The 24,594-nt window shown below is 39.4% G+C and overlaps 1 protein-coding gene across 3 annotated transcripts in view; it reads left to right on the top strand.

Moving 5' to 3' along the window:
• Positions 1-24,594, top strand: part of fntb (farnesyltransferase, CAAX box, subunit beta) — a 106,038-nt gene that overhangs the window by 61,658 nt on the left and 19,786 nt on the right. For 2 of the 3 annotated variants that reach the window (XM_069917390.1, XM_069917392.1), the window contains 3 exons: positions 6,709-6,792; positions 14,409-14,495; positions 15,945-16,074. In XM_069917390.1, the coding sequence (XP_069773491.1) occupies positions 6,709-6,792; positions 14,409-14,495; positions 15,945-16,074 (301 nt within the window). The remainder of the gene's footprint in view (positions 1-6,708; positions 6,793-14,408; positions 14,496-15,944; positions 16,075-24,594) is intronic. The other variant, XM_069917391.1, reaches the window with a different exon arrangement.

Raw genomic sequence — 24,594 nt, 5'->3', positions numbered from 1 at the left:
CTCCAGCATTTTGTGTGTTAGTGCATAATGATAATACATCTACTGTCATACACATAAATACAATGCACATATGCTGCTACAACCGAGCAAGTACTTCATTAAAGAAAAAAATAGTGTATGTTAAATTACCCCAGTACAGAATAAAGATAATATAACAGATAATAAATATTTACAGGTTACAGTGGTACAACAAAAAAATGCTGTTTCAATAGTGCAGTCAGGTCTTTTTGTGGTGCCAGAGTAGTTCACAGTTAGGGTAGTATGGGAAGGTTTAAGAGTCTGGTAGCTGTTGGTTGGGGGGGGTTGGGGGTGAGGACAACTGTTCTTGAAACTAGAGGTGCTAGACTTCATGCTTCTATACTTCCTGAATTTAGTAGTGAGAAGAAATTGTGATCAGGCCAATGGAGGGTTCTTTATGATGTTAGTGGCCTTCTTGAGGCTGTGCTTCCACAAAATAGGAGATAGGAGCCTCTGATGGACTTGACTGTGTTTGCTATTTTGTGCACCCTTCTGCATTCTTGGACACTTGAATTACCAAACCAGGCTATGTTGTCAGTACACTTTCTGCAGTGCACCTGACTGGATTTGCTGGAGTATTTGAGGACATGCTAAATCTCCTTAGAAAGTAAAGGCAGTCGTGTTACCTTTTTTATAGCTGCTCGCTGTATGGGATCCTGGACAGGTCTGCCAATATGTAGAATCCCAGGAATTTGAAATCTTCCCCATTACCAGCCCATCAATGAAGGCAGGTGCATGCCGCCCAGCCACCACCCCCCCCCCCCAACCCCCCCAACACTCCTGGCTGTTGATGTTGAGAGCAGAATTGTTCTAGCACCACCCAACCAGATTCTTTATCTTTAATCTGCATACTGACTCCTCCTCTTATTATTATTCGACCAACCAATTTTACAGTAGAGATCGCATTGGAGCCAAATGTGGCGATTAAGCACAGAGCCTTGAGGTGCCCTTGTGTTGGTCAGTGAGGAGAAGGTGACATTGCCAATAAGAAAAATAGCATTTGTGAGATTAGTGATGGATATTTCGGGTTCTTACTGGAATCGTATATGTAGTTGTTGGCATTTGGATTTGATTTCTCCATGCACACAATACTAGGATTTTGAAGTACTTACAGCTCTTTTGTCAGGGATGAATTATTTTTCTAATCAGCTGTTCCTTGTTCCAAATGGTTGTGGGTGACTTGACACAGAAGTTACAAATAAATAATGAACAATATACCCTATTATTCTTTCGTTAAACACTCTTTTGTCTGTACAACTCTCATTCTGATGAACTTAAAGAGCAATCAGGAAATTCAGTTCATTTCTAAAAACTTGCAGCAAGCTGGGGAATGTATCAAATGTCATCAGTTTACAAAAACTTCAACCTATTGATTTCAGAAGAATAGAAGGACTGGCAAATTTTCCAAGAACAGGAGGGATCAGAGATGTTGGGGGAAACCAAGGAGAGACGTCGTCCACTATTGTCCACTGCATTTGATGTGGCCTCCTCTGCGTTGGCCAGACCAAGTGGAGATGAGACTATTGCTTTGCCAAACACCTGTTCACTGTCTTCGTGTGCCAGCTGGAGCTCCCGGTTGCTAGCCATTCAATTCCTCTCCATTTCCACATCAGCCTGACAGTCCTCGACCTCTTCCCTTGCTGGGATGAAAAGCAGCCCCTTGTATTCCACCTGGGTAGTCTATAGTCTAAAGACATGAAGGTTGAATTCTCTCAATTGTAAGCAAACATTCCTTCTTGGTACCTTTTTTCTTTTCATCCAGCTAAGTCCTCTCTCTCTTCTAAATCACCCCCACCAGTGTTCTGTTATCTATTTTCTTTCCCCTTCCTTCAGCAGTGGCCTCTCCCTACTGGCTCCATCTACCTTTTTTAATTTTTTTTCTTCCCCTGCTTTTGTTTCCACATCAATCTCCTGCCTCTTTCTCCCAGCTCCACTCCTCCACCTGGTTCCATTCCCTGTCTTTCTTTATCGTTTCTCAATCCACCTGTCATCTACTGATCTCTCTCCCTCCCTTCTTTAAGGCTACCAGCCTTCCCTCTCCTTTCTTAGTCCTGAATCAGGCCTCGATCTGAAACGGCAACTGACTATTTCTCTCCTCAGACGCAGCCTGCTTGACCTGCTGTGTTCCACCAGCATTATGTTTTGCTCCTCAGAACTAACTTTTATTGAATTATTTGTCACCTATTTAAAATTTCTCTTTGATACGATGTCCTTTTAAGAATGATACTACATACAGTAAATTACATTTATCTGTTTTCTTTCAGGGTGCAATAAACATTTTTTTAGTTATTAGGATTGCTCTTGTTCACCTACATCTCTTGTCCTTATAACGCTAATATCTGGTCCATTCACATTGCTGATTTCTGCTTATCCTTTCTCTGCCATACTTTTACATTTTCGAAGATTCCTTTTACAGGCTTGTTTATCTAATATCTTTTATTTTTTTTTTCCCTCCCAGTCTCGTCAGCTCTTTGTGAAGCCACCTTAGAATTGCCTTGTTGATTTAGTGATTCTATTCAGGTGTGAGTGGCTATTGCATCAGAAATTTTTAATTACCATCTTAATTTAATATTAAAAGTATATTTATTCTGAATAATTGTACAACTTCTATTTCAGATGGAGTGTGTTAATCTAATAATCAATTAAACAGGGAAAGTAGAAAATACAGTATTCTGATATCATTAATGCCAAAAAATTGTTTATCGGTGCTTTTATTCAGATGTCACCTACAAGCAAATGAGTAAGGAGTAGGCCACTCAGGCCCTAAAGCCTGCCCACCATTAACTAAAACCATAGCTGATCTGATTTTAATTTCACCGTTACATTCCTGTGTGCTCTTTGCTTATCAGGTATCCATCTAGCCTGGCATTTAAAATGTTCCAAGTCTGCTTCCAATGACCTTTTGAGGAAGAGTTTCCAAAAAATATATGCTTTTGCCTGAAATTGTTGGTCCTGCAGTATTTGCATTTATCACTCTATGTAGAAAATATAAAACCAGATGGTAAAGAGGCACTATGGCAGAAAAGGCAATTTTCGATCAGCTGCAGAGGACTTGAATTTGATTTTTGTGGAGCTGACATCCACAGAGATGACTAATGCATTGCTGTGCTGCTTGGCCAATGTGCCCATCCATTGTTTTTCTTTATGAATTGCAAATCTGACTTTCCAGTAAAAGGCATGATTGGTAACAATAAAACAAGGTCAAATAAAACCTTAAAATTAAGCATGTATATTCATCATAACATATCCACAAGTAGTTTTTAGTTTAAAAGGCGTAACCACAGCTTTCCTATAAACTTTAGATTTGCAAATGCAGTTAAATTCTACTATTTGTAAATCCCAGTTGTTTTGCCTCTGACCCATCAGATAATATTTGACATGTTCGCTCTAATTCCAGGACTTGGCATCCACATTCCCTCAATACCTGCCGAATTTATTATCGCGCCATGTCATATTTTCAAACAAGTTTGGAATTGAAAGACAATAGTTCGAGTGCTGGAATTAAAATTCAGTCCTTCAGAAGATCTGCCTATCTTGCACCATCAAATAATTGTGTTAAATTTCTCAAGATTTGCAGCCCCTTGACATGAATACATTGTCTGCCACTCCATGTTCTGTTTTCAAATATGAAGATGGAAGTAAAAATGACTTTTCATTGTGCAAATTAGCAAACTCATTCCATGCACATGATGAATCATTTCTTTTATTTGATGTTGCATCATAAGCTCATTCACCATAGTTGATGAGGTACCACACTGCTATGCCATTATAAAGCAGCATGTTCATGTCTTCCAGTGTCCAGTCTTGAACACCATTGTTGTTTATTTCACTTAACTGTCTTTATGACTGGGTACTGTAAGGTAAAAACATCATGAGGTGGGACCGGAGAAGGAGTCACCCAGTACTAAGGAGTAACAGAATGCAGATGTGACCTTGTACACTCAAGATAAGCTTTGCACTAACAAGAATGATGTGCAGCAGACTAACAGAGAAGGGTAGCAACAGCGAATTCATTGGACAATGTAATGGTATGATAATTTACTAAGTACGTATCCTGAGGTATAAAAAAAACACCACTTGCTGATAACGGAGAATGCGCCTTCTCCAACTAACACTGTTAGTTGCAAGTGTTACAATCCAGTAATAAAGAACAAAGAACCTTGATTTCGACTCAGTCTGGTGTCTGACTCACTCATTCATGAACAAAGCAGACCTAACAGTACCTAGGCTGAGAAGCAGCATCAGAATAAGAAATGGAGGAAAAATAGTTTTGTGAAACATTGGCCAAGTTTTCTTGAGAAATGGTGGCAGCTTCACATGGACGCAGAAGTTCTGATCCTCTCGATCATATTTCTTCAGATTGTTTGGAATGCGCTTAGTGCTGGATGTTTCACGGAGACCGATGAGGAAGGGCATGAAACTTGTTGCAGTTTACCAACACTTGTGTGAGAATTTGGTCTGCTGAACCTGATTCAGGTTGGACCAGGTGCTGGTTTGGTGAAACCATTCATTAGAATGGAAAGAAAGAGCTGTGGAAGGCAGGTTCAGGCACACTTTTGTTTGTTTCTTTATTTAAATCATCTTGTTTTTGAATGCCAGGCACTGGGCAACTGTATCTTTTAGTTTATTTTTCAGCTTCTTGTTGGGTAGAGCTTGTTGTGACCCTGTAACATAATGCCATTGAAGTCTGTTATGCCCTCTGCTACGAAAACCCTATTGATGAAGCTAGAGTTGGCTTTGTGTTTGTTATTGCAAGTAGACTTACCATTGATTAGTGCAGATTTCATAGGTTCATGAGCATGGGCAACTCCATGCTGCTACAAATGCCTGAGCCATTGGAAAAATATTCATGTCAGTAATTCTGAAGAAAATAATTGGGCATATTTCAATGTGTTTTTAATTGAAACACAAATATTGATTCAACTGTGCCCGGCATGCTACTAAGGTTAAAGGGGATGTTTTTGTTGTTGTGGTATTTGACCTGTCTTTGAGAATACTTGGAATAAAACAAAAGAAGAAAAATGCCAGCTGTCCCTGTACGATCATATTTCAATGTGACTCTGTAATGAAAGATTTAAACCATGTTTTTTTACTTTTGCAGCCTTTGCTCCTGCAAGGCTGAGAACCTGCTTGTTTTTTAGAATCAGCAGACATAAGCTAATTTCCACCGTGGGGTCAGAGATGCAGTTATCTGACGAAAGGACATCTGTGTACCAAGAACATTTAATCTTCCTGCTTGTTTTGGTCACAGACTGTCAGAGGCCTAGCCTTAATGCAAAAGAAACCATTATATTCAAAGTGATAAGCTGAAAATTACGTTATTTGATAGAAACCTAGTCTGCTAGCTTGCTCGCTTATCTTTCTTGCTGTGCTGGGAATAGGAGCTTGGGTAAGCAGTTTTTGGGTAATATAAGCCATGGTCCAACTTCTGAAATTTGAGACTCTCCGAGAGGTGGCAACATCTCTCAGCAAGAAGAAGAACTTCTAGAGTCCAGCCAACGTCCTGGTCGGGGGAGGTGGAGAAGCTGCTACCGGCGCCCCGACAATCTACTACAAGTGTGCAGTCGTTGCCTCGCTTCGGCAGATGGGACCAGTCCAGGCATTGATAAGTATAGTTGGGAAGGGCTGCATATTGTAGTTTGAAATCAGCTTTTGAATTTGTAATAAACATTTGTAGAAACTGAACTGCTCTCGGTGTGTGTGTCTACTTTCTTTCGGTAGCTCAAACACTGTGACCAATCTAAAACGAACAAAGTGAGAGGTACAAGTTTACCCAGGACAGACTCCAAAACATGATGCAATAGGTTGACGCCAAAGCACCTAAAATTAAGAGAAGCAAAGCATATACCGATGTTGGCACAACATCATCAATGCTTTTCTTTTGGTCACCCTTCCTATTTGTACCCAGTGAGCTCTCCATATCAATCTACTAATGTTTGTGACTTGAATGATGAGCATTGCATCTGATGTCACTTTACATAGTAATCGTGGCAAGCAAACAAAGATCTGTCAAACTCTTATTGTATGGCCTGGATCTGATGGGGGGGGGGGGGGGGGCTGGGGGGGGGGAATGCTTTGTTTTGAGCTCTCAATCTTTGTTCTGCCTGGAATCAAAATCACACCCTTCCTTAGGTTTTTCTTTCACCTCCACTGCCCTCTTCTCCCGCTCTTCTCTCACTACCAAGCTGCACTGAGGCTGGACAAGAACAGTAGAAGAACAGGTTCCAGCTCATGCATTTGGTTTGTGGTCTTCCTGGAGCGTAATAGGAATAAAGTTTTTAATGTAATTCTTTTTTCCCCAACCAAGTATTTTATTAATTAATATTTCATTTCAAGTATGAAAAGAAAAAAAGATGTCCACTTTGCCATTGTTTGCCAAAGAGATGAATTCATTCCTTTTTTTGTAATTCTAATTTTAAGTAGAATTTAAATACAAATGGCTGGTGTACTGTAGGCCATGCAGTAAATTATAAATGACTGAACATTTGGTGCAAGATTTGCACATATTCCTGTTTTATTAGTACTCCTCACTTTCAGAAAAAGTGGTATTAATTCAAATTTAAACTTTGAAAATTACCAAGAGTCTAAACAAGGTACTGGAAATTTTGAAGTAAAAGATTAACTTGAATTTCAGACTTTGTGCACTTAATGGCTTGGACTAATCTGAGTAATTACTTTTTCTTATTTTAGGGAAAAGTTGCTTGAATTTCTGTTCTCTGTGAAGCAACCGAATGGATCCTTTACTATGCATGTGAGTGGAGAAGTTGATGTCAGGTACGTTTGGGCTTTGAATTATTACTTAGCCGAGGCAGTAAATAATCTTCAAATAATTTAACAAGTTTGCAGATATTTGGGCAAAAGAGTAGTTGAGTTCCAATGCTTTCATTCAGTAAGAATGTACTTTTCATTTTTAAACAAAATCGGTATTTTCCCTTTTTCAGTCTGTTTCTTTTGAACATAAGTTAGTGTAACGTTCTTACAGTGCCAGGGTTTTGGGTTCGAATCTGGCGCTGTCTGTAAGAAATTTAGTCATTTGCCCAATGTGTTGAGTAATTTCTGCCTTGGTATTAAGTCCTGCTACTAATTCTATTTTTGTTCAGAGCAGATTTTCATATTATAAAGATAAGCGAGAAGTTAAGAGAACAGGAACATGAGTTTGCATCATACAACAAAAAGTCCCACATTTTTTTCAACAGGAATATTTACTAACAGAGCTACGTAACGTAATATTAGGGAAGGTAATCAGAAGCTTGATCAAGAGTTGGATGTAGTTTGGAAAATGATAATTGCCTTAGAATCCAAACTCACAGAGGCCAATAAATTTGCAGATAATTGGACAAGAAATTTATTGGAAAGTGGTAGGGCTAGAAGAGGCCACTGAGAATACCATGTAAAAATTTGAAAATAAGCCTGAAGATTTCAAGATCTTGATAGCAAATGGGAAAGTTGGTAAGTTTAGACGAGCTTAAATTTACAGGGAAGCTGAATAAAGGAGGCTGTCTAGAAATAGGTTAGAATAGCAAAATCCTGAGAAGACCGAGGCATAAATTGAAGGTTTTTGAAGGAGATAAGTTGAGGTAGAAGGAAGGTCAGTCACAACAGCAGTAGTGTTTAGTGGTGGTGAAGGTACAGTCTAGAGCTAAGATACATTCCCAAGGTTGAGAACTAATTTATTTTAATAAGTGCCAGTAGGTAACAGCAAAATGCCAGTAATACTCAGCAGATCAGCAGTTGGCTCAAAAAGAAAGTAAAGCATCTTCTCCACCCAAGAGGATTTGCGGGACTTAGTTGTTGAGTATCTGCAAGACAGAGATTTAATTTTATTTTGGATATTAAAGAAATCGAGTGATATGAAGTTAGTGATGTTGAGGTGAAAAGCCAGCCATGAGGTACGAAAGGGTCAAATGGATGGCTCCTGCTTCTATTTCTTGCGCCCCTCCAGAGATCTTACCGTGAGTGAACTGAATTGCTGAGGAGCCACATCTATATTGGAGGGAAGCTGAGAAGGAGGCACAAGCGGATCACAAGTTCATATTTTGGATGAAGATGGTTAAATTTTTACTGTTTTCCAGTGGCATGAAGGTTTCTTGTCATTCTTTCAGGATTAGGATGGCCAAAGGCCCTATAATTCCATATCCTAACGGAACCCTTCCAGAAATAAACTGCAGGACACGGCTTTAGGTCAGACTTATTGCTTTAAGGATCACTTAACTGTGCCTGCAGGTTTTGCTGAGGAGCATGCTCGTCGTAGATCCAAACTTGTGTTGAGAGAAGAATGACTAAACAATATGATAGAATGCAACTTTGCTGTATTTTATGGCTGGCTCACATCATTCTGCTTGGAGATTTATTGTGAATCTATCCTCCTTGGCACATTGATAATCCTGTCCACCATAATATGCAGTGTCATCTGTGTGAAGGCAGGATTTTGTCAATCCAAGACTTTGCAGTGCTTACTCCTACATATGGTATGAACAGATACATCTGTGACAGGCCATGGATAATGCCACTCAATTCAATCTTTCCACTGGACACATGACAGCTGGTAAAACATCCAGCATGATTGCTTTTCCTTCAGGATTCTTTCCATTTGCTGCTTTGGGAAGTGGTGATCTTCAGCAGGTTTCTTCGGCATGTTTGACCTAAGAACTAATATTTCATGGAGTACGTGTTGGTTCTGGCTTTATTCCTCCAGCATGTATGGAGGACTGATATGTCATTTACAGAAAATTCAAGAAGGACCTGTATTTTCTGAATTTGATAAAACTTGAACTAAACTCGATGCTAATTTTTCTTAGTTACCGATACCTGCTTGGAAATTGCACCATTTGGATGAACATAGTCACTTGGCTTCTGTGGAGTCTCCATTGATTAGCTGATGGTTCTTCCTTGAAGTTGTCCTGACGAACTGACCTGACATAATTTGTTCCTTCTTGTCCATAGATAAACAATTCTTATTTTTTCCTCCAACTCTTGCACTTTTATGTGTAATGTTCTAGCCTCCTCTCACCATTACATTGGAGTCAAATGTGACAGAGCCAGGAAATTAGTGAAATGAATTTGCATTTCATTTTTTTTTACCTAATGCTAATGTAGTCCACATCTGCTACAGTAGCTAACTTTCATTTTAAATCTATTCAGAGTATGCTTGAACCTTTCAGCTTTATTTTTGGATGACTGGAGCTTTCGCTTTTCCTATAAAAGCATCTTAGAGATGAGAAGCTGATTCTTGCAATTTGATGTACATGTTTGTTATAAATTTTTAAATGATCATTTAATGTTTTACTTCCCTTTTATCTAGACCTGCTTAATGGTTCATAATTCATCAGAAGGCTGCATCAGATATTGTGAGCTCACTACTAGACACATATTCCCCTCTCCATCTTCTGCAGGGACCGCTCACTCCATGACTCCCTTATCCATTCCTCTCTTCCCACCAATCGTCCCTTTTGGAACCAACCACCGTGACCACAGGAGGTGTTCCACTTCCACCCATACCTCCTCCCTCACCACCATTCTGGGCCCCACTTGTGAATCTCCAGGGGGTCACCTGGATCCTGTGCTCCTTTTTTTAAATTTTTTTTATTTTTCACACTATAAACCATACTGACCAAAATACATACAGACATTTTTCTCTTGAATATAGTGTCATTTTCTCCCCTTTATTCCCCCCTCCCTTCCCTCCCTCCCTCACCCCCCTTTCCATTTATTCAAAGTTCAATTCATAAGATACATTAAACCCATTGAACAATGTCGTCACTTAATAAAAATAAACAAGAAATTTTTGTCTTTTACATTTATATACTGAGTCAGTTCATTTCGTTGTCTTCTCCTTCTGTCATTTTAGGTGGTGGAGGTCCGTGGTAGGATTTCTCTATTGTGTTTCATGTATGGCTCCCATATTTGTTCGAATATTGTGATGTTATTTCTTAAATTATGTTATTTTTTCTAATGGAATACATTTATTTATTTCTATGTCCCATTGTTGTATTCTCAAGTTGTCTTCTGATTTCCAGGTTGACATAATACATTTTTTTGCTACAGCTAGGGCTATCATAATAAATCTTTTTTGTGCTTCATCCAAATCAAGTCCAAATTCTTTATTTCTTATATTACTTAGAAGAAAGATCTCTGGACTTTTTGGTATGTTGCTTTTTGTGATTTTATTTAATATCTGGTTTAGATCTTCCCAAAAATTTTTCACTTTCTCACATGCCCAAATTGCATGTATTGTTGTTCCCGTTTCCTTTTTACAACGAAAACATCTGTCTGATACTGTTGGGTCCCATTTATTTAACTTTTGGGGTGTGATGTATAGCCTGTGTAACCAATTATATAGTATCATGCGTAACCTCATGTTTATTGTATTTCTCATAGTTCCGGAGCATAGCTTTTCCCATGTTTCATTCTTTATCTTTATGTTTAGATCTTGTTCCCATTTTTGTTTAGGTTTACAGTTTGTTTCCTCGTTCTCCTTTTCTTGCAGTTTGATGTACATGTTTGTTATAAATTTTTAAATTATCATTGTGTCTGTAATCAGATATTCAAAATTGCTTCCTTCTGGTAACCTCAGCTTGCTTCCCAATTTGTCCTTCAAGTAGGTTTTCAGTTGGTGGTATGAAAACATTGTACCATGAGTTATACCATATTTGTCCTTCATTTGTTCAAAAGATAATAATTTATTTCCCAAAAAACAATTTTCTATTCTTTTGATCCCTTTTCTCTCCCATTCTCTAAAGGAAAGGTTATTTATTGTGAAAAGGATTAGTTGATTTTGTGTCAATATTAGTTTTGGTAGTTGATAATTTATTTTATTCCTTTCTACGTGAATCTTCTTCCAAATGTTGAGCAGATGGTGCAATATTGGTGAATTCCTACATTGCACCAATTTTTCATCCCACTTATATAGTATATATTCAGGTATCTTCTCCCCTATTTTATCTAGCTCTAATCTGGTCCAATCTGGTTTTTCACTTGTTTGATAAAAATCTGATAGGTATCTTAATTGTGCTGCTCTATAATAATTCTTAAAGTTTGGTAGTTGTAAGCCTCCTTGTTTGTACCATTCTGTTAATTTATCTAGTGCTATCCTTGGTTTCCCCCCCCTTTCCATAAGAATTTCCTTCTTATTTTCTTTAGCTCCTTGAAGAATTTCTCTGTTAGGTGAATTAGTAATGATTGAAATAGGTATTGTATCCTTGGGAAGATACATTTTAATACAGTTTATCCTTCCTATCAGTGTTAGTGGTAAGTCTTTCAAATGTTCTAAGTCGTCTTGTAATTTCTTCATTAATGGCTGATAATTTAGTTTATATAGATGGCCGAGATTATTATTTAGTTGTATACCTAGGTATCGAATTGCTTGTGTTTGCCATCTAAATGGTGATTCTTTCTTAAACTTTGTGAAATCCGCATTATTCATTGGCATTGCTTCACTTTTATTTGCGTTGATCTTGTACCCCGATACTTCTCCATATTCCTCCAATTTCTTATGTAATTCTTTTATTGATATTTATGGTTCTGTTAAGTATATTATAAGGTCATCTGCAAATAGACTGATTTTATACTTCTCTTTTATTTTTATCCCTTTTATTTTATTTTCTGTTCTTATCAGTTCTGCCAATGGTTCTATAGCTAAAGCGAACAGTGAAGGGATAGTGGACATCCTTGCCTAGTTGACCTACTTAATTTAAATTGGTTTGATATATATCTATTTACTGTAACTTTCGCCAATGGTCCCTTATATAATGCTTTAATCCAATTAATATATTTCTCTGGTAGGTTGAATTTTTGTAGTACTTTGAATAAATAATTCCATTCTACTCTGTCAAAGGCTTTCTCTGCGTCTAAAGCAACCACTACTGTTGGAGTTTTGTTTCCTTGTACTGCATGGATTAAGTTAATGAATTTACAGATATTGTCCGTTGTTTGTCTTTTTTTAATAAATCCAGTTTGGTCTAGTTTTACTATTTTTGGTACACAGTCGGCCAATCTGTTTGCTAATAGTTTAGCTATTATCTTATAATCTGTGTTAAGTAGAGATATTGGTCTATATGATGCTGGTGTTAGTGGATCTTTCGCCGTCTTTGGTATTACTGTAATTATTGCTGTTGAGCATGAATCTGGTATGTTTTGTGTTTTTTCAATCTGCCCACCTCACTGACAAAAGGCAAAGGAGGAAAAACCCAACACCCAACCCCAACCAACCAATTTTCCCCTGCAACCGCTGCAACCGTGTCTGCCTGTCCCGCATCGGACTTGTCAGCCACAAACGAGCCTGCAGCTGACGTGGACTTTTTACCCCCTCCATAAATCTTCGTCCGCGAAGCCAAGCCAAAGAAGAAAAAAAAAAATTACTTCCAGGAGAGGAGGAATTAATAAGTCTTTAAATGTTTTATAGAATTCTATTGGGAGTCCATCCTCTCCCGGTGTTTTATTGTTCGGTAGTTTTTTTTAATATCTCCTGTATTTCTTCTATTTCAAATGGTTTTATTAATTTATTTTGCTCCTCTGTTTGCAATTTGGGTAGTTCAATTTTATTTAGAAATTCATCTATTTTGTCTTCTTTCCCTTCGTTTTCAGTTTGATATAGTTGTTCGTAGAATTCCCTGAAGTTTTCGTTGATCTCTGTTGGGTTATATGTAATTTGTTTGTCCTTTTTCTTTGATGCCAATACCGTTTTTTAGTTTGTTCTGTCTCAAGCTGCCAAGCTAGTATTTTGTGCGTTTTTTCTCCTAGCTCATAATACTTCTGTTTTGTCTTCATTATGTTCTTCTCCACCTTATATGTTTGTAGTGTTTCATATTTTATTTTCTTGTCTGTCAATTCTCTTCTTTTAGTTGTATCTGTGCTCCTGTTGAGGTCTCCTGTACATCGGAGAGACTGGACGCAGACTTGGAGATCACTTTCATGAGCACCTAGGCTCTGTCCACTGCAATAGTGTGGATCTCCTAGTGGTCGCCCATTTCATTTCCCCATCCCATTCCCTTGCTCACATGTCTGTCTGTGGTCTCATGTACTGCCAGATTCATCTTCTGACTGGACACCCTCCAACCAGATGCCATTAATATCAACTTCTCTAGCTTTCTTTAAACCCTTCAACAACCCCCCCCCCCCCCCACGCGCCTCATTTCTTCCCCTAGCTCTCTCTCTCTCTCTCTCTCCCTTCCATCACCTTTCGCACAAAATGATAAATTCTTACCTGTCCCTTTTCATATGTAATTAATATCTTTTCTTGGTCTGGATGCCTCCCCCAGCCAGCACTGTCTGTATTCTTTGAGATTTCCTGCTTCTGGTTCTGCCTATTCCCTGAAGAAGGGCTCAGGCCTGAAACGTTGGCAATATATCTTTGTCTCCTATGGATGCTGAAAAGGCTGGCTGAGTTCCTCCAGCATTTTAAATAAGGATGATAGGTGAACTAAAATATAATCATCGTCAGAAAATTAGAGATTTGGAGAATACCTAATGGAGGTATTTTTATATTCAAATCGACTGGGTTGATGGAGATTAATCAAGGTTTGAGGTTGTAGCTAATTTCTTGACCAAAAAATTAGTCTTTCTTTTACCTGAGTGGAGGTATGTCATGGAACTTGCCACAAAACTTGTTAAGGGAACTAAATTGCATGTTTCCCATGAGTGAGTGGATTTGTATATGCAAGAGACGAATGTCTGCAAAGTATAAATGATGCCGCCAATCAGTTGGATTGAATGACTTATTTCTGTGTCACACTGTCTTACGTCATTCTGAATGAGCTCATGCATATTCCATGAAGGAATATGATTATTATGGTTTAAAGAAATGTGTTTGATTAATCAGAAGACGGAGTAACCAGACAGATGACATAATAAAAGCTGCTTGTTTTTTCCCCTGAGGATAATTATTGAATGGCCATTAATCTGTGGACATGTGTCTAAGCGTCTGTTTATTGGAACAGTATGGAGGGAATTTACTGCAAAGATTGCACATTTCTTATTTGTTTTGGAATTGCCAATATGATTACTAAGGGCATAAGAATGAAGGATTCTTAAAAACACATTTTTTGAAGCCAAAAATCCATCTGCAATAGGAATTGCATTATCCATTGTAATCATAAAAGATGTAAATAATCAACTTGAAGTAAAGTTTATAACACTGGAGACTTATCTGGGCTTGTAAGATCATGGAGTAGATTTTAACATTACAAAGGAATCAAGCTAAACTCTGGTGATATTCAAAATGTTTAACGGATTTCCTTCTGATTAAGGCTATAGCTTCTATGGAAAGAACGTTTCTATCAGACAAATTGTCAATGAAGTGAAAATGAGAAGTATCTGTTAAGTTCACTACTGGTTTTTAAACGCTGGTGATTAAATAAGACATGACACAAATTTGCTGTTCTCCAATTTTTCAGAAGTGCATACTGTGCGGCATCGGTTGCATCCTTAACAAACATCACCACACCTACACTGTTTGAGGGGACACCTGAGTGGGTGATAAGGTAGATATGTTTCTTTTCAGAGATGATGAAGATCTACATATTTCTAGATTTCCATTGTTTTTCATATGGAATGACCAGCCATCTGATGTAGTGAATGCAGGCTCGATCTTGTTTTAAAATATATTGGATAGATACATGGATGGGAGAGGTCTGGAGGGTTATGGAATGGGAGCAGGTCAATGGGATCAGTGGAATAATGGTCGGCACAGCGCCGAGAAGTGCCAAATGACTTGTTTTCTATGCTGTAGCATTCTATGGTTCGAAATTGGGCTGTTTCTAAACCAGTTGTTCTCAACCTCTTTCTTTTCACTCATACCACTTTAAGCATTCCCTATGCCATCGGTGCTCTGTGATTAGTAAAGGATTGCTTAAGGTGGGATGTGAATGGGAAGGGAAGGTTGAGAACCACTGCTCTAGACCCAATTGTTACTGAAATATTTTACTTGAGAAAAATTGCCATTGGCCCATTTCCTTTGGAGTTCTGAAACTGTGCACATAACGAGTCAAGGAGGGACGATTAAAACAGTGGTTTTAAAACTTTTTCTTTCCATCCACATACCACCATAAGCAATCTCTTACTAATCACAGAGCACCTATGGCATAGGGATTAAATAAAGTCGTATGTGAGTGGAAAGAGAAAGGTTGAGAACCACTGGTCTAAACGATTGAGGGTAACAAAAAGACTATTTTCAAATTAATGAGCAATATTTAGACCATCTACTTGGTGTACACTATTTGCCAGATACCCATTTGGTTGAAAAGATGGAGATTCTGCAGAAATGCGTCCCATGACTATTGAAATCATTTTTGTATCTTGTTGTTTTCTTTATTTCTCAAAGCTGACAAAGATGTACAGGTGAGAATGTGATCCGAATAAAGGTCCTCTCCATTATTCAAATTGTGCCATTAGTCAGTGAACAATACACTAGTTAATGAGAGCAATTATGGAAAAACAGGAACATGGCTTCTTTTGTTTGTATTTTCCTTCTGCAGCCTTAAGCACATAAGAATTAGCTGATTCCTCTACAATTGTTTAGAATGTATGGGAGTCACTCATGGAAAGGCAAACACTTCCTGAGAGGCCTTTTAATAATTACGATGTTGGCTTTTGAAAGGCATACATACTTTAAAACCCAGGTTTGAAATCCGGACATTTTTATGTGATATTCAGATGACAAATTAAGTCAAATAATGAGAAACATGCCTGTGAGAGTGAAGAAACGTAGATTTTGTCCATTTGGACCATTTTCCTGTACTTGTGGTTAAGATTGATCATTTACGTCAAAGGAAAGGTTTGGAAAGGATCACTGGTCAATGAGAATGGTTTGCCAACCCAGAGCATTGGGCATTGCTTTGCAACCTATCACATCAATATATCTCAGAAGTAGTAGTGCATGGAGACTATTCTAAATGACTTTCCCTGTATGATGATGCTCGATTCCTTTGCAGGTGTCAGAACTGGGAAGGTGGGATAGGTGGTGTACCTGGGATGGAAGCTCATGGTGGATACACATTCTGTGGTATGGCTGCCATGGTCATCCTTAAAAAGGAGTGGATGTTGGATCTCAAAGCTTTGCTGGTAAGTCAGAAGCTATCTTGTGCAAAATAACCTTGGCTCTTGGGTACAAATTTCGAGGAAATGTTTTGTGATAATTATGAAACTCTGTTCTTTTTAGCAACGGCAAAGACTTTTGTTTCTTTCACAGAAAAGGATGCCAAGTGCATGAAAATAGGCGAGATTTGACAATAGGATCAAAAACCTGTTTCATTCTCAGTGCCGTTATCTGATTTGTCTTACTGTTATAGTTTGTGTCATGACAGTTCTTCAGTGCTGTTCAAATCTGACTACTGTAGGGTTTGAAACTTGACAGTTTGCGGGTGAGCCATTCATTGGGGACCATGTGGTCCATGGTGGGCATACTGTCCAGACCCTGACTTCTGTTGTATGTGTATAGGCTGCCATCTCTTCTTCCATTTGTTTGACAGAAGAGCTCTCCCATGCCCGGACATTTCTATTATTTAGGTATCTTAAAACAAAAACTACAAACTTGTAAACACAAGACTCAATGCCCAAATGTTTCCTTGTTGGGTGAATTTTAGAATCTTCATTTCAAAATTAAGATCCCTTTGCAGCGTGACTTGCATTTTTACTTCTGCCTATCAGTATTATTCTTCACTCAGCCTAACTTTGTTCACTTCTTCAACATTCATGAAGTTACTTTACATTCATCATCCTGAGTATCCCACTAGAGTCCAATGAACTTGTCTCCACAGAGAATTATGGGCAAGTGAGAGAATGCGGCTTCCATCATGTGCTAGTTTGTTATCATCTGACTGTACTTGTATAACCAGACACCATTGCTCTGGACCAAAGTGCACACACTATACAGCTCATAATCATAACATAAACATAACAATATAAAATATATAGATATTTTGGAATAATTTATTTGTTTTGTTTGTAAGAGGTTACAAGCTACCATTCATCAATCTCCGAGCCTGCAGGAAGAAGCTATTTCTCAGCCTGGAAGTCCTGATTTTGATGCTCCTGTATCTATCCTGATAGTAGAAGGTCAAAAATGCTGTGTGATGGATAGTAAGGGTCCTCAATAATTCCCTGAGCCCTGTTTAAGAAACACTCCCCGTGAATGCAGTCAAGAGAGGGAAGGGAGAGCCCAGTGATCCGTAAGGTGATGAGGAAAGGCTGTAGATCTGGGCAGTCTGTCAATACATGAGCCCATTTTCCAGTTTCTCAGCAGTGGATATTTTGGTGGCCACAGTTTAGCACTAGACATTTTGGTCCTCCCTACTCACCATCTACTGGCGAACTCTGATTCACCACACTGCCTGAATCCCCAGTGTGGCAGAAACTTCCTCTCTCTCTCTCTCCCACCCCCCCCCCCCCCACCACCCCAGAAACCACTCCCCCAGCAAATAAGAGCTTTTTGTAGCTTATAGCAATATATTTAAATTATTAAAAACAGTCAGAGAAAAATCAAAAATAAGGGGTTTTGTTAAATTATAACAATGTCTGAAAACACTTGTTAAAAACAATCCAGTTGTCATAAAAAATAATAATTAAATTTTTAGAGATGGTTTATTAAATTAATTAAAATATATTGCTCTAGAAACTCCAAAAGGCCCTTGTTTGCCAGCGGAGTGGTTTCTTGGGGGGAAGGGGTTTCTGAAATGCCAGGAGTTCAGGCAGTGCTGCAATGCCTGGCAGTGAAGTGGGACCTCAGCCAACTTGACAGTGAGTGGGGTGAGAAGCCGGACCAAAATGTCCAGCGTCAAACTGTGGGCGCCAAAATGTCTGAAGGGCTACAAAGATTTTTTTTGCCAAAATGCAAGTGCTAAAATGCGGGTGCCAAAATGTACTATTCAGACTCCAGTTACCCAGGTCACTCAAAAACATTCTTCAATGGCAGCCTCTCTGCTCTGAGTCTCAGTGCAGCAACCAAAAGGACAGGATTTGTCTCACGTTCCCAGTGATGGGAAGGGTAGAGTTTCACAGCTTGGTCCTGCACACAGTCTGTGGAGCTGCCTTACCGAAGTACAGGCTTGTGAGTATTTCAAGTGGGAGACTAGAGGCACCATAATATGGTGATGCTCAAGGCAGGGGTGTCAAACTCAAATTCACGGAGGGCCAAAATTAAAAACTTGGACTAAGTCGAGGGCCGAACTAAATATTTATTGAAAATTTTCAACAACATCTGCATGTTTTCTCTTCTTTCAACATATGTAATGTCAAACTTTTTCTTATTAAAATAAATGTTTAATAATAGTTTTGGATAAACTTTCCAGAAGCATTAACAAATGAGAAATAAAATATTCAATAAATAATATTTCTCTATAGAGGATTTGTCAAATGTTGCTAGTGTGCTGTCGAATAGTAAAATCTGAGGGCTATTGAGAATGTGGGAGAATAACATGATTCCTGAAACAATCAAATGGGTGACTGATTGTGACATGAACTCTAGCAGGGTTATTTGCCATGCCCTTTTTCCATTGGTACAGATATCCTTTGATTTACACACTTTTCAAGTTTTATGCCTAATGAGGTGCAGGACCATTTTTAACCAGGAATATATTTATCACTGTGACATGAAACTATTGGAAGATCGTTTTATCCTGAGATTAAAGTTCATAATACTTATTCAGGCCTGTGTGCGGGAGGGCGGGGTTTGCGGGCGATCGGGTTGGACAACGACAGTGCAGGGGCATCAGCTCTCGCTACAGGGCGGCATCTCGGCGAATCAGCGGCCACGTCACCGTAAGTCGCGTGTCGGCCTGCAGCAGGGAGGGGGAGTGGGCAACGGTCCTGGCGAGGTCAGGCCCCCCCGAGTTTCTGCCGGACCCCCCTTGACCTGCTGAGTTTCTCTCGGACTCCCCTTGACCTGCTGAGTTTCTGCCGGACCCCCCTTGACCTGCTGAGTTTCTCCCGGACCCCCCTTGACCTGCTGAGTTTCTCCCGGACCTCCCTTGACCTGCTGAGTTTCTCCCGGATCCCCCTTTGACCTGCTGAGTTTCTCCCGGACCCCCCTCGACCTGCTGAGTTTCTCCCGGACCTCCCTTGACCTGCTGAATTTCTCCCGGACGCCCCTTGACCTGCTGAGTTTCTCCCGGACCTCCCTTGACCTGCTGAGTTTCTCCCGGACCTCTCTTGACCTGCTGAGTTTCTCCCGGACCTCCCTTGACCTGCTGAATTTCTCCCGGACCCCCCTTGATCTGCTGAGTTTCTCCCAGACCCCCTTTTCTTTCCGTGCCGGTGTCCCAGGACCTTTCCAGGGCAGTCTCCACGCTCAGGACCGCACTGGGATCCTGGTCAGCGGGGGAGGAGCAGGTGAGCGCGGCTAATCCCAATCCAGCCCACTCCACTCCCGAGATTGGCGGGGGAGGTTCCACCCTACCTGCCCGACCAGCCTCGCTCTCCACGTGTACTCCGGGAACCCGCCGCTGGTCCGGTGGGAAGGCGCAGGGCGGCCGGCGCCCCCATCGCCCGGCGGGGAGCCCCAATCTTCCCTCCGGCGTCCTGACTCCATCTGCAGCTCCAAGAAACGCTGTGCCACTGGGGTTCCGGGCGCTGGGAAGCGGTCTTGGCTTCCCCTGACACCGGCCAGGCTGCGCTGCGGTGGGGGGTTGGGCGGGGCGGACACGACAGCGTGCTTATAAAACCACCCACCACTACTTTTCAACGACCAGGATTTTTCTCTCTCTCTCTCACCCTGGGACACAGCAGTTACTGTGCATGCGCTGTACTGGCGCGGCAGCCAGCGGGCCACCTCTAATACATTTTTGATATGATCTTGTGGGCCAAATATAATTATATCTCGGGCCAAATTTGGCCCGCGGGCCAGAGTTTGACATGTGTGCTCTAAGGGTTATATATGCGATAAATGGGGGCTCATTGAATCCTCGGCACACTAACTGCAGCAGTTCAAGGAGAGGAGACACAAGAGACTATTGATGGAGACTGAACTTTTGCCTGCATTATATCCTGAAAGTATCAATCTTTGATTGTTTTCTATTTCAGCACTCACCAATATATATCATTAAGTATCATATATTACATTTTCAAGTTTATCTTTTAACTTCATAGCTGCTTAAATTCTGCCTGACTGATCTTCCTGATAATCTTGCTTTTGACACTCACCATCATTTATGGCCCTTCTCCTTTTCCCTGCAGTAAGTTCACTGCCTTTTCACAAGTGTTCCTGACCCAAACACCAAGTAGACATCATGTCATACATGCTTCGTGTTAACCTGAGCAGAACTGGTTTGGATCGGCCGTAATTTTAACAGAGGTGGCCTGAAGGACTGCATACTCGTGCTGCAGCACAGAAGTATCCATGGAAAGCAATAGGTGATTGACATTACAGACCTGAGCCCTTCTCGAGAATTCCAGCAGTTTCTCCAGCATGTTCGTGAACTGCACTTAGACATCAGAATCTGCAGATTTCCTGTTTACCTCCACGTTGGCTTCAGATACTTCTCACAACTGCTTGTCTATCCCTGACATTGAGTTTTGCCCGATTCTATATTAATTTAAACTCCTGGTGAAATAGTCTCATTCCTTGGCCACAAGAATGTCAGATCTCAATGGTTCTTGTAGGAAGCAACTCTAGCTATAGCAATAAGTATTGACAAATCAGGTAGAGTGAAAAAAATCTTTTTAAAAATTCCTGCTTGTTGGTTTTAGGGGCGTATACAAAAACAACCAATTTATTAAATTACTTACCTGTAAGGATAATATAACAATCTTGTCTGTCTTATAAAGTATGATGCAGTACAAATTGAATGTTTTGATTAAATAAAATAGAAGCTCCCCTGATTTTTTAAGTTTCAGCAGAAGAATGAAACATTGACCTCTCCATTTAGACATGAGCCTTATCAGAATTCCTCATATGGGTTTCTTGAAGAAAAACTATATCAGCCTTTAGGTGCCTAACATGAGCAAATAACTTGCGGCGTTTAATCGTACCATTCATACACATAATATTCCATGATATAAGCCTAATTGGGTTAATAATGAGTCTTAATTAATATTAATTAATGCTATGAAAATTATCCAACTATGTCTGTCACCATTCCAAGAGCCATCACCTTAAAACTACGCTGTAACACAGAATATGTAAACCATGAAACAAAAATAACCTTGCAAATCCAATAAAAACCCAAACAAAAATGCTTCCCAACCAGCTCACATAATACATTTTAACCCTCACAGTTCGACTGTAAATCTTAATATTTTTCTAATACAAAGAGCTATAATAAATAATTTTTCCCATAGAAAGAAAGAATTCAATAGAAAAAGGAACCTTAACCAAAATGAAAAATACGAAGTTAGCTGTAAAGATAAACAATATATGCTCATGTGCAGTAGGAACATGTTTCATTCCCATTATCAGCTGAAATGAAAAATCATATGCAGATGCGTTAACAGCATCAAAGTTTTTAAACCTTAAACCTTCAGAATAACGTCAAATCATTAGTAATTCAAACATGAAGGCTCCTTACATTATAAAAAAATCCACATCTTACTTGCCAAGCTCAGTAACATGAACACTTAACTTATATTTTATTATTATAACATTTTCCAAACATAGATTAAGTGCATATATGTTATTTAGTGCTGACTGCATTTTCCCATGGTCATATAATAAACTAACTGCTCAGGCCTACTTTCCCATGGTCAAATAATAAGTTCAATACAGTATAACCCTTGTGTTAATAAATGAATAATCCAAATAGGCCACACTGACAACATTAATTAAATAATATTAATAGAATCTATTTAATTCTTTAACATCAAAGAAAACAAAATTAACTAAATAAACAAAGTTAAAATTAAAAAACCTGAATAATTATTAAGTCAATTTACCCTTCAATTAAGAGCAGTCAGACTTCTCATTATCCAAAAAAAAACCCTTTCAAGATGAGAACAACTTCAGACACAAACTATTGAAATTGAAAGGCAGTCAGTCAAAACTTTGTGAACTTGATCCACAGAATTCAAAAATTTCTTCTGGCCATCGTCCAAGGCGATCCGCAGGCGGGCTCGGTACAACAAAGCGGGTCTTAATCCTTTCTTGTATAACTCAGTCATAACATCTTTATATCCTTTCCGCATCTCCTTAACTTCAAAGCAAAAATCTTCAAAGATTCTAATTTGTTGATTCTGATATATCAAATTTCTATTCTGATGAGCTTCATGAATAACATGATCCTTCTCTTGATAGCAATGAAAACAAAGAATTACTGAACGCGAACAATGTTCCGAGGTTGGCTTGGGTGTGCTCCGTCGAGCATAGTAGGGAAAAAAAAATCTCCTCCAAACACTTCCACACAGTAAATTTGAGAAGAAATCCATTAACTTGCCTTTCTCAGTATCTTCCTTTTAGCCCAAGATCCGAACGTTTTGGCATCTGCTCCTGCTCTCCAAATTAGCCTCCTTCGAGGCTAACTTGGAGTTGCTGGCAGACAATGATTCACACCAAGTTTCTAGTTTATTTATGCCTAATGAGCAAAAAGGGCATGGCAAATAACCCTGCTAGAGTTCATGCCACAATCAGTCACCCATTTGATTGTTTCAGGAATCATGTTATTCTCCCACATTCTCAATAGCCCTCAGATTTTACTATTCGACAGCACACTAGCAACATTTGACAAATCCTCTATAGAGAAATATTATTTATTGAATATTTTATTTCTCATTTGTTAATGCTTCTGGAAAGTTTATCCAAAACTATTATTAAACATTTATTTTAATAAGAAAAAGTTTAACATTACATATGTTGAAAGAAGAGAAAACATGCAGATGTTGTTGAAAATTTTCAATAAATATTTAGTTCGGCCCTCGACTTAGTCCAAGTTTTTAATTTTGGCCCTCCGTGAATTTGAGTTTGACACCCCTGCCTTGAGCATCACCATATTATGGTGCCTCTAGTCTCCCACTTGAAATACTCACAAGCCTGTACTTTGGTAAGACAGCTCCACAGACTGTGTGCAGGACCAAGCTGTCATTAAGACACCAAACTAACCTCCACAGTTTCCAAATTAGCTTCAATTGCTGAAATTGACTGCAGGACTTTTTCAAGCTTAGAATCGATCTGTCGTTGACTCGCTTTCAATGCTGCAGTTATTTCTTGTGTTACCTATTGTCCATGCTTGCTTTTTCCAACATGTCTGAGATGAAGTCTGCAGTCAGAGGTGTGGTCTCCTCTTTACCATTTTTAGCAGCTTTGGCTCCTCCGGTTGTTGTCATTTGGAAAAGCAATGATGGTAAATATTGAAGGGACCAAGTTTAAGCTACTTTGGTTAAAGATGATTAAGTAGGAATTGTTTAAAATTGACTGGAGCACCTAACTACCCCCTCCTACATCATGTAGTCGCCAGTCTGGAAGTCACTTTAGTTTTACTGAAATTATGGAAACCAAGTTTTGGAAATATTTCATCTTTAGTGCTCCCATCCAATAACATCTATCAGTGTGTGTATACAAGTATTCAATAACAAAGCCTTTCAATTTTAATATCACAAGAATGTTTCAATGATATAGAGACTGATGTCTGTCACTATCTTGTCAATTCACCTTGTAGCAATGGTCAGAGTTCCTGCTGTGTCACTGAACCCCCCCCCCCCCCATGGAATTACTTAATGTGTTGGTTGTATCGATTATTCTTGTATCAATGAACAGCTCCCACTGCAGAAGATCAAGGCAGTATCTACCTGAGTCAGTGTACCCAGTTATTTAAGTGGTCAGAGGCACATGTGTGTTGTGAGATGTAAAGTAAGTTGGATGCTCCCTCTAAACAAATCACCGCTGTGCTCCTCCGCACCTTCCTTTTCCAGCGTGACTGACCTGAAATTTAGGAGAGATTCTGCAGAGAGCTTCACTGATCAACTGAGGTCCTGCTACCTGTTGAGAGATTACACTTGTAGAAGAAATAGTGTATCCCCAATAACAATTGGCCATCTCTGTCAGCGTCTTAGTCATTGGAAGACTTGCTACATGCAGCAGCTTAAAATCAAGTACAAGTCTGAGACATTGCTTAAATTGGAGTTGATGAAAGTCAGTGAACTAGATACTTAGAATCCACATTCATTTAAATTGGATATGAGGAACCTCTTTTTCTCTCAATTCGTGCTCTCCATGAATTCTCAGTTTCTTTGTGATTTATCCAAAAAACCCAACACCCAACCCACCAATTTTTCCCTGCAACCGTGTCTGCCTGTCCCGCATCGGACTTGTCAACCACAAACGAGCCTGCAGCTGACGTGGACATTTACTCCCTCCATAAATCTTCGTCCGCGAAGCCAAGCCAAAGAAGAAGATAGACCAGTGGTTCTCATCCTTTTTCTTTCCACTCACCTCCCATTTTAAGAATCCCCTTTGCTGTCGGTGCTTTGTGATTAGTAAGGGATTGCTTAAGGTGGGAGGTGAGTGGAAAGAAACTGGTTGAGAACCACTGTTATAGACCATAAGACATGCGAGCAGAATTAGCCTGTGCTGACCATCAAATTGGCTCTGCCAATCAAATCATGGTTGATGTATTTTTTACTTTGCGACCCATTCTCCTGCCTTCTCCCCATAACTTTTTG

Source organism: Narcine bancroftii, chromosome 2, assembly GCF_036971445.1.
Source record: "Narcine bancroftii isolate sNarBan1 chromosome 2, sNarBan1.hap1, whole genome shotgun sequence".
Lineage (NCBI taxonomy): Eukaryota > Metazoa > Chordata > Chondrichthyes > Torpediniformes > Narcinidae > Narcine > Narcine bancroftii.
The sequence above is the reverse complement of the archived record's forward strand: the minus strand, read 5'-3'. Positions and strand labels throughout refer to the sequence as shown.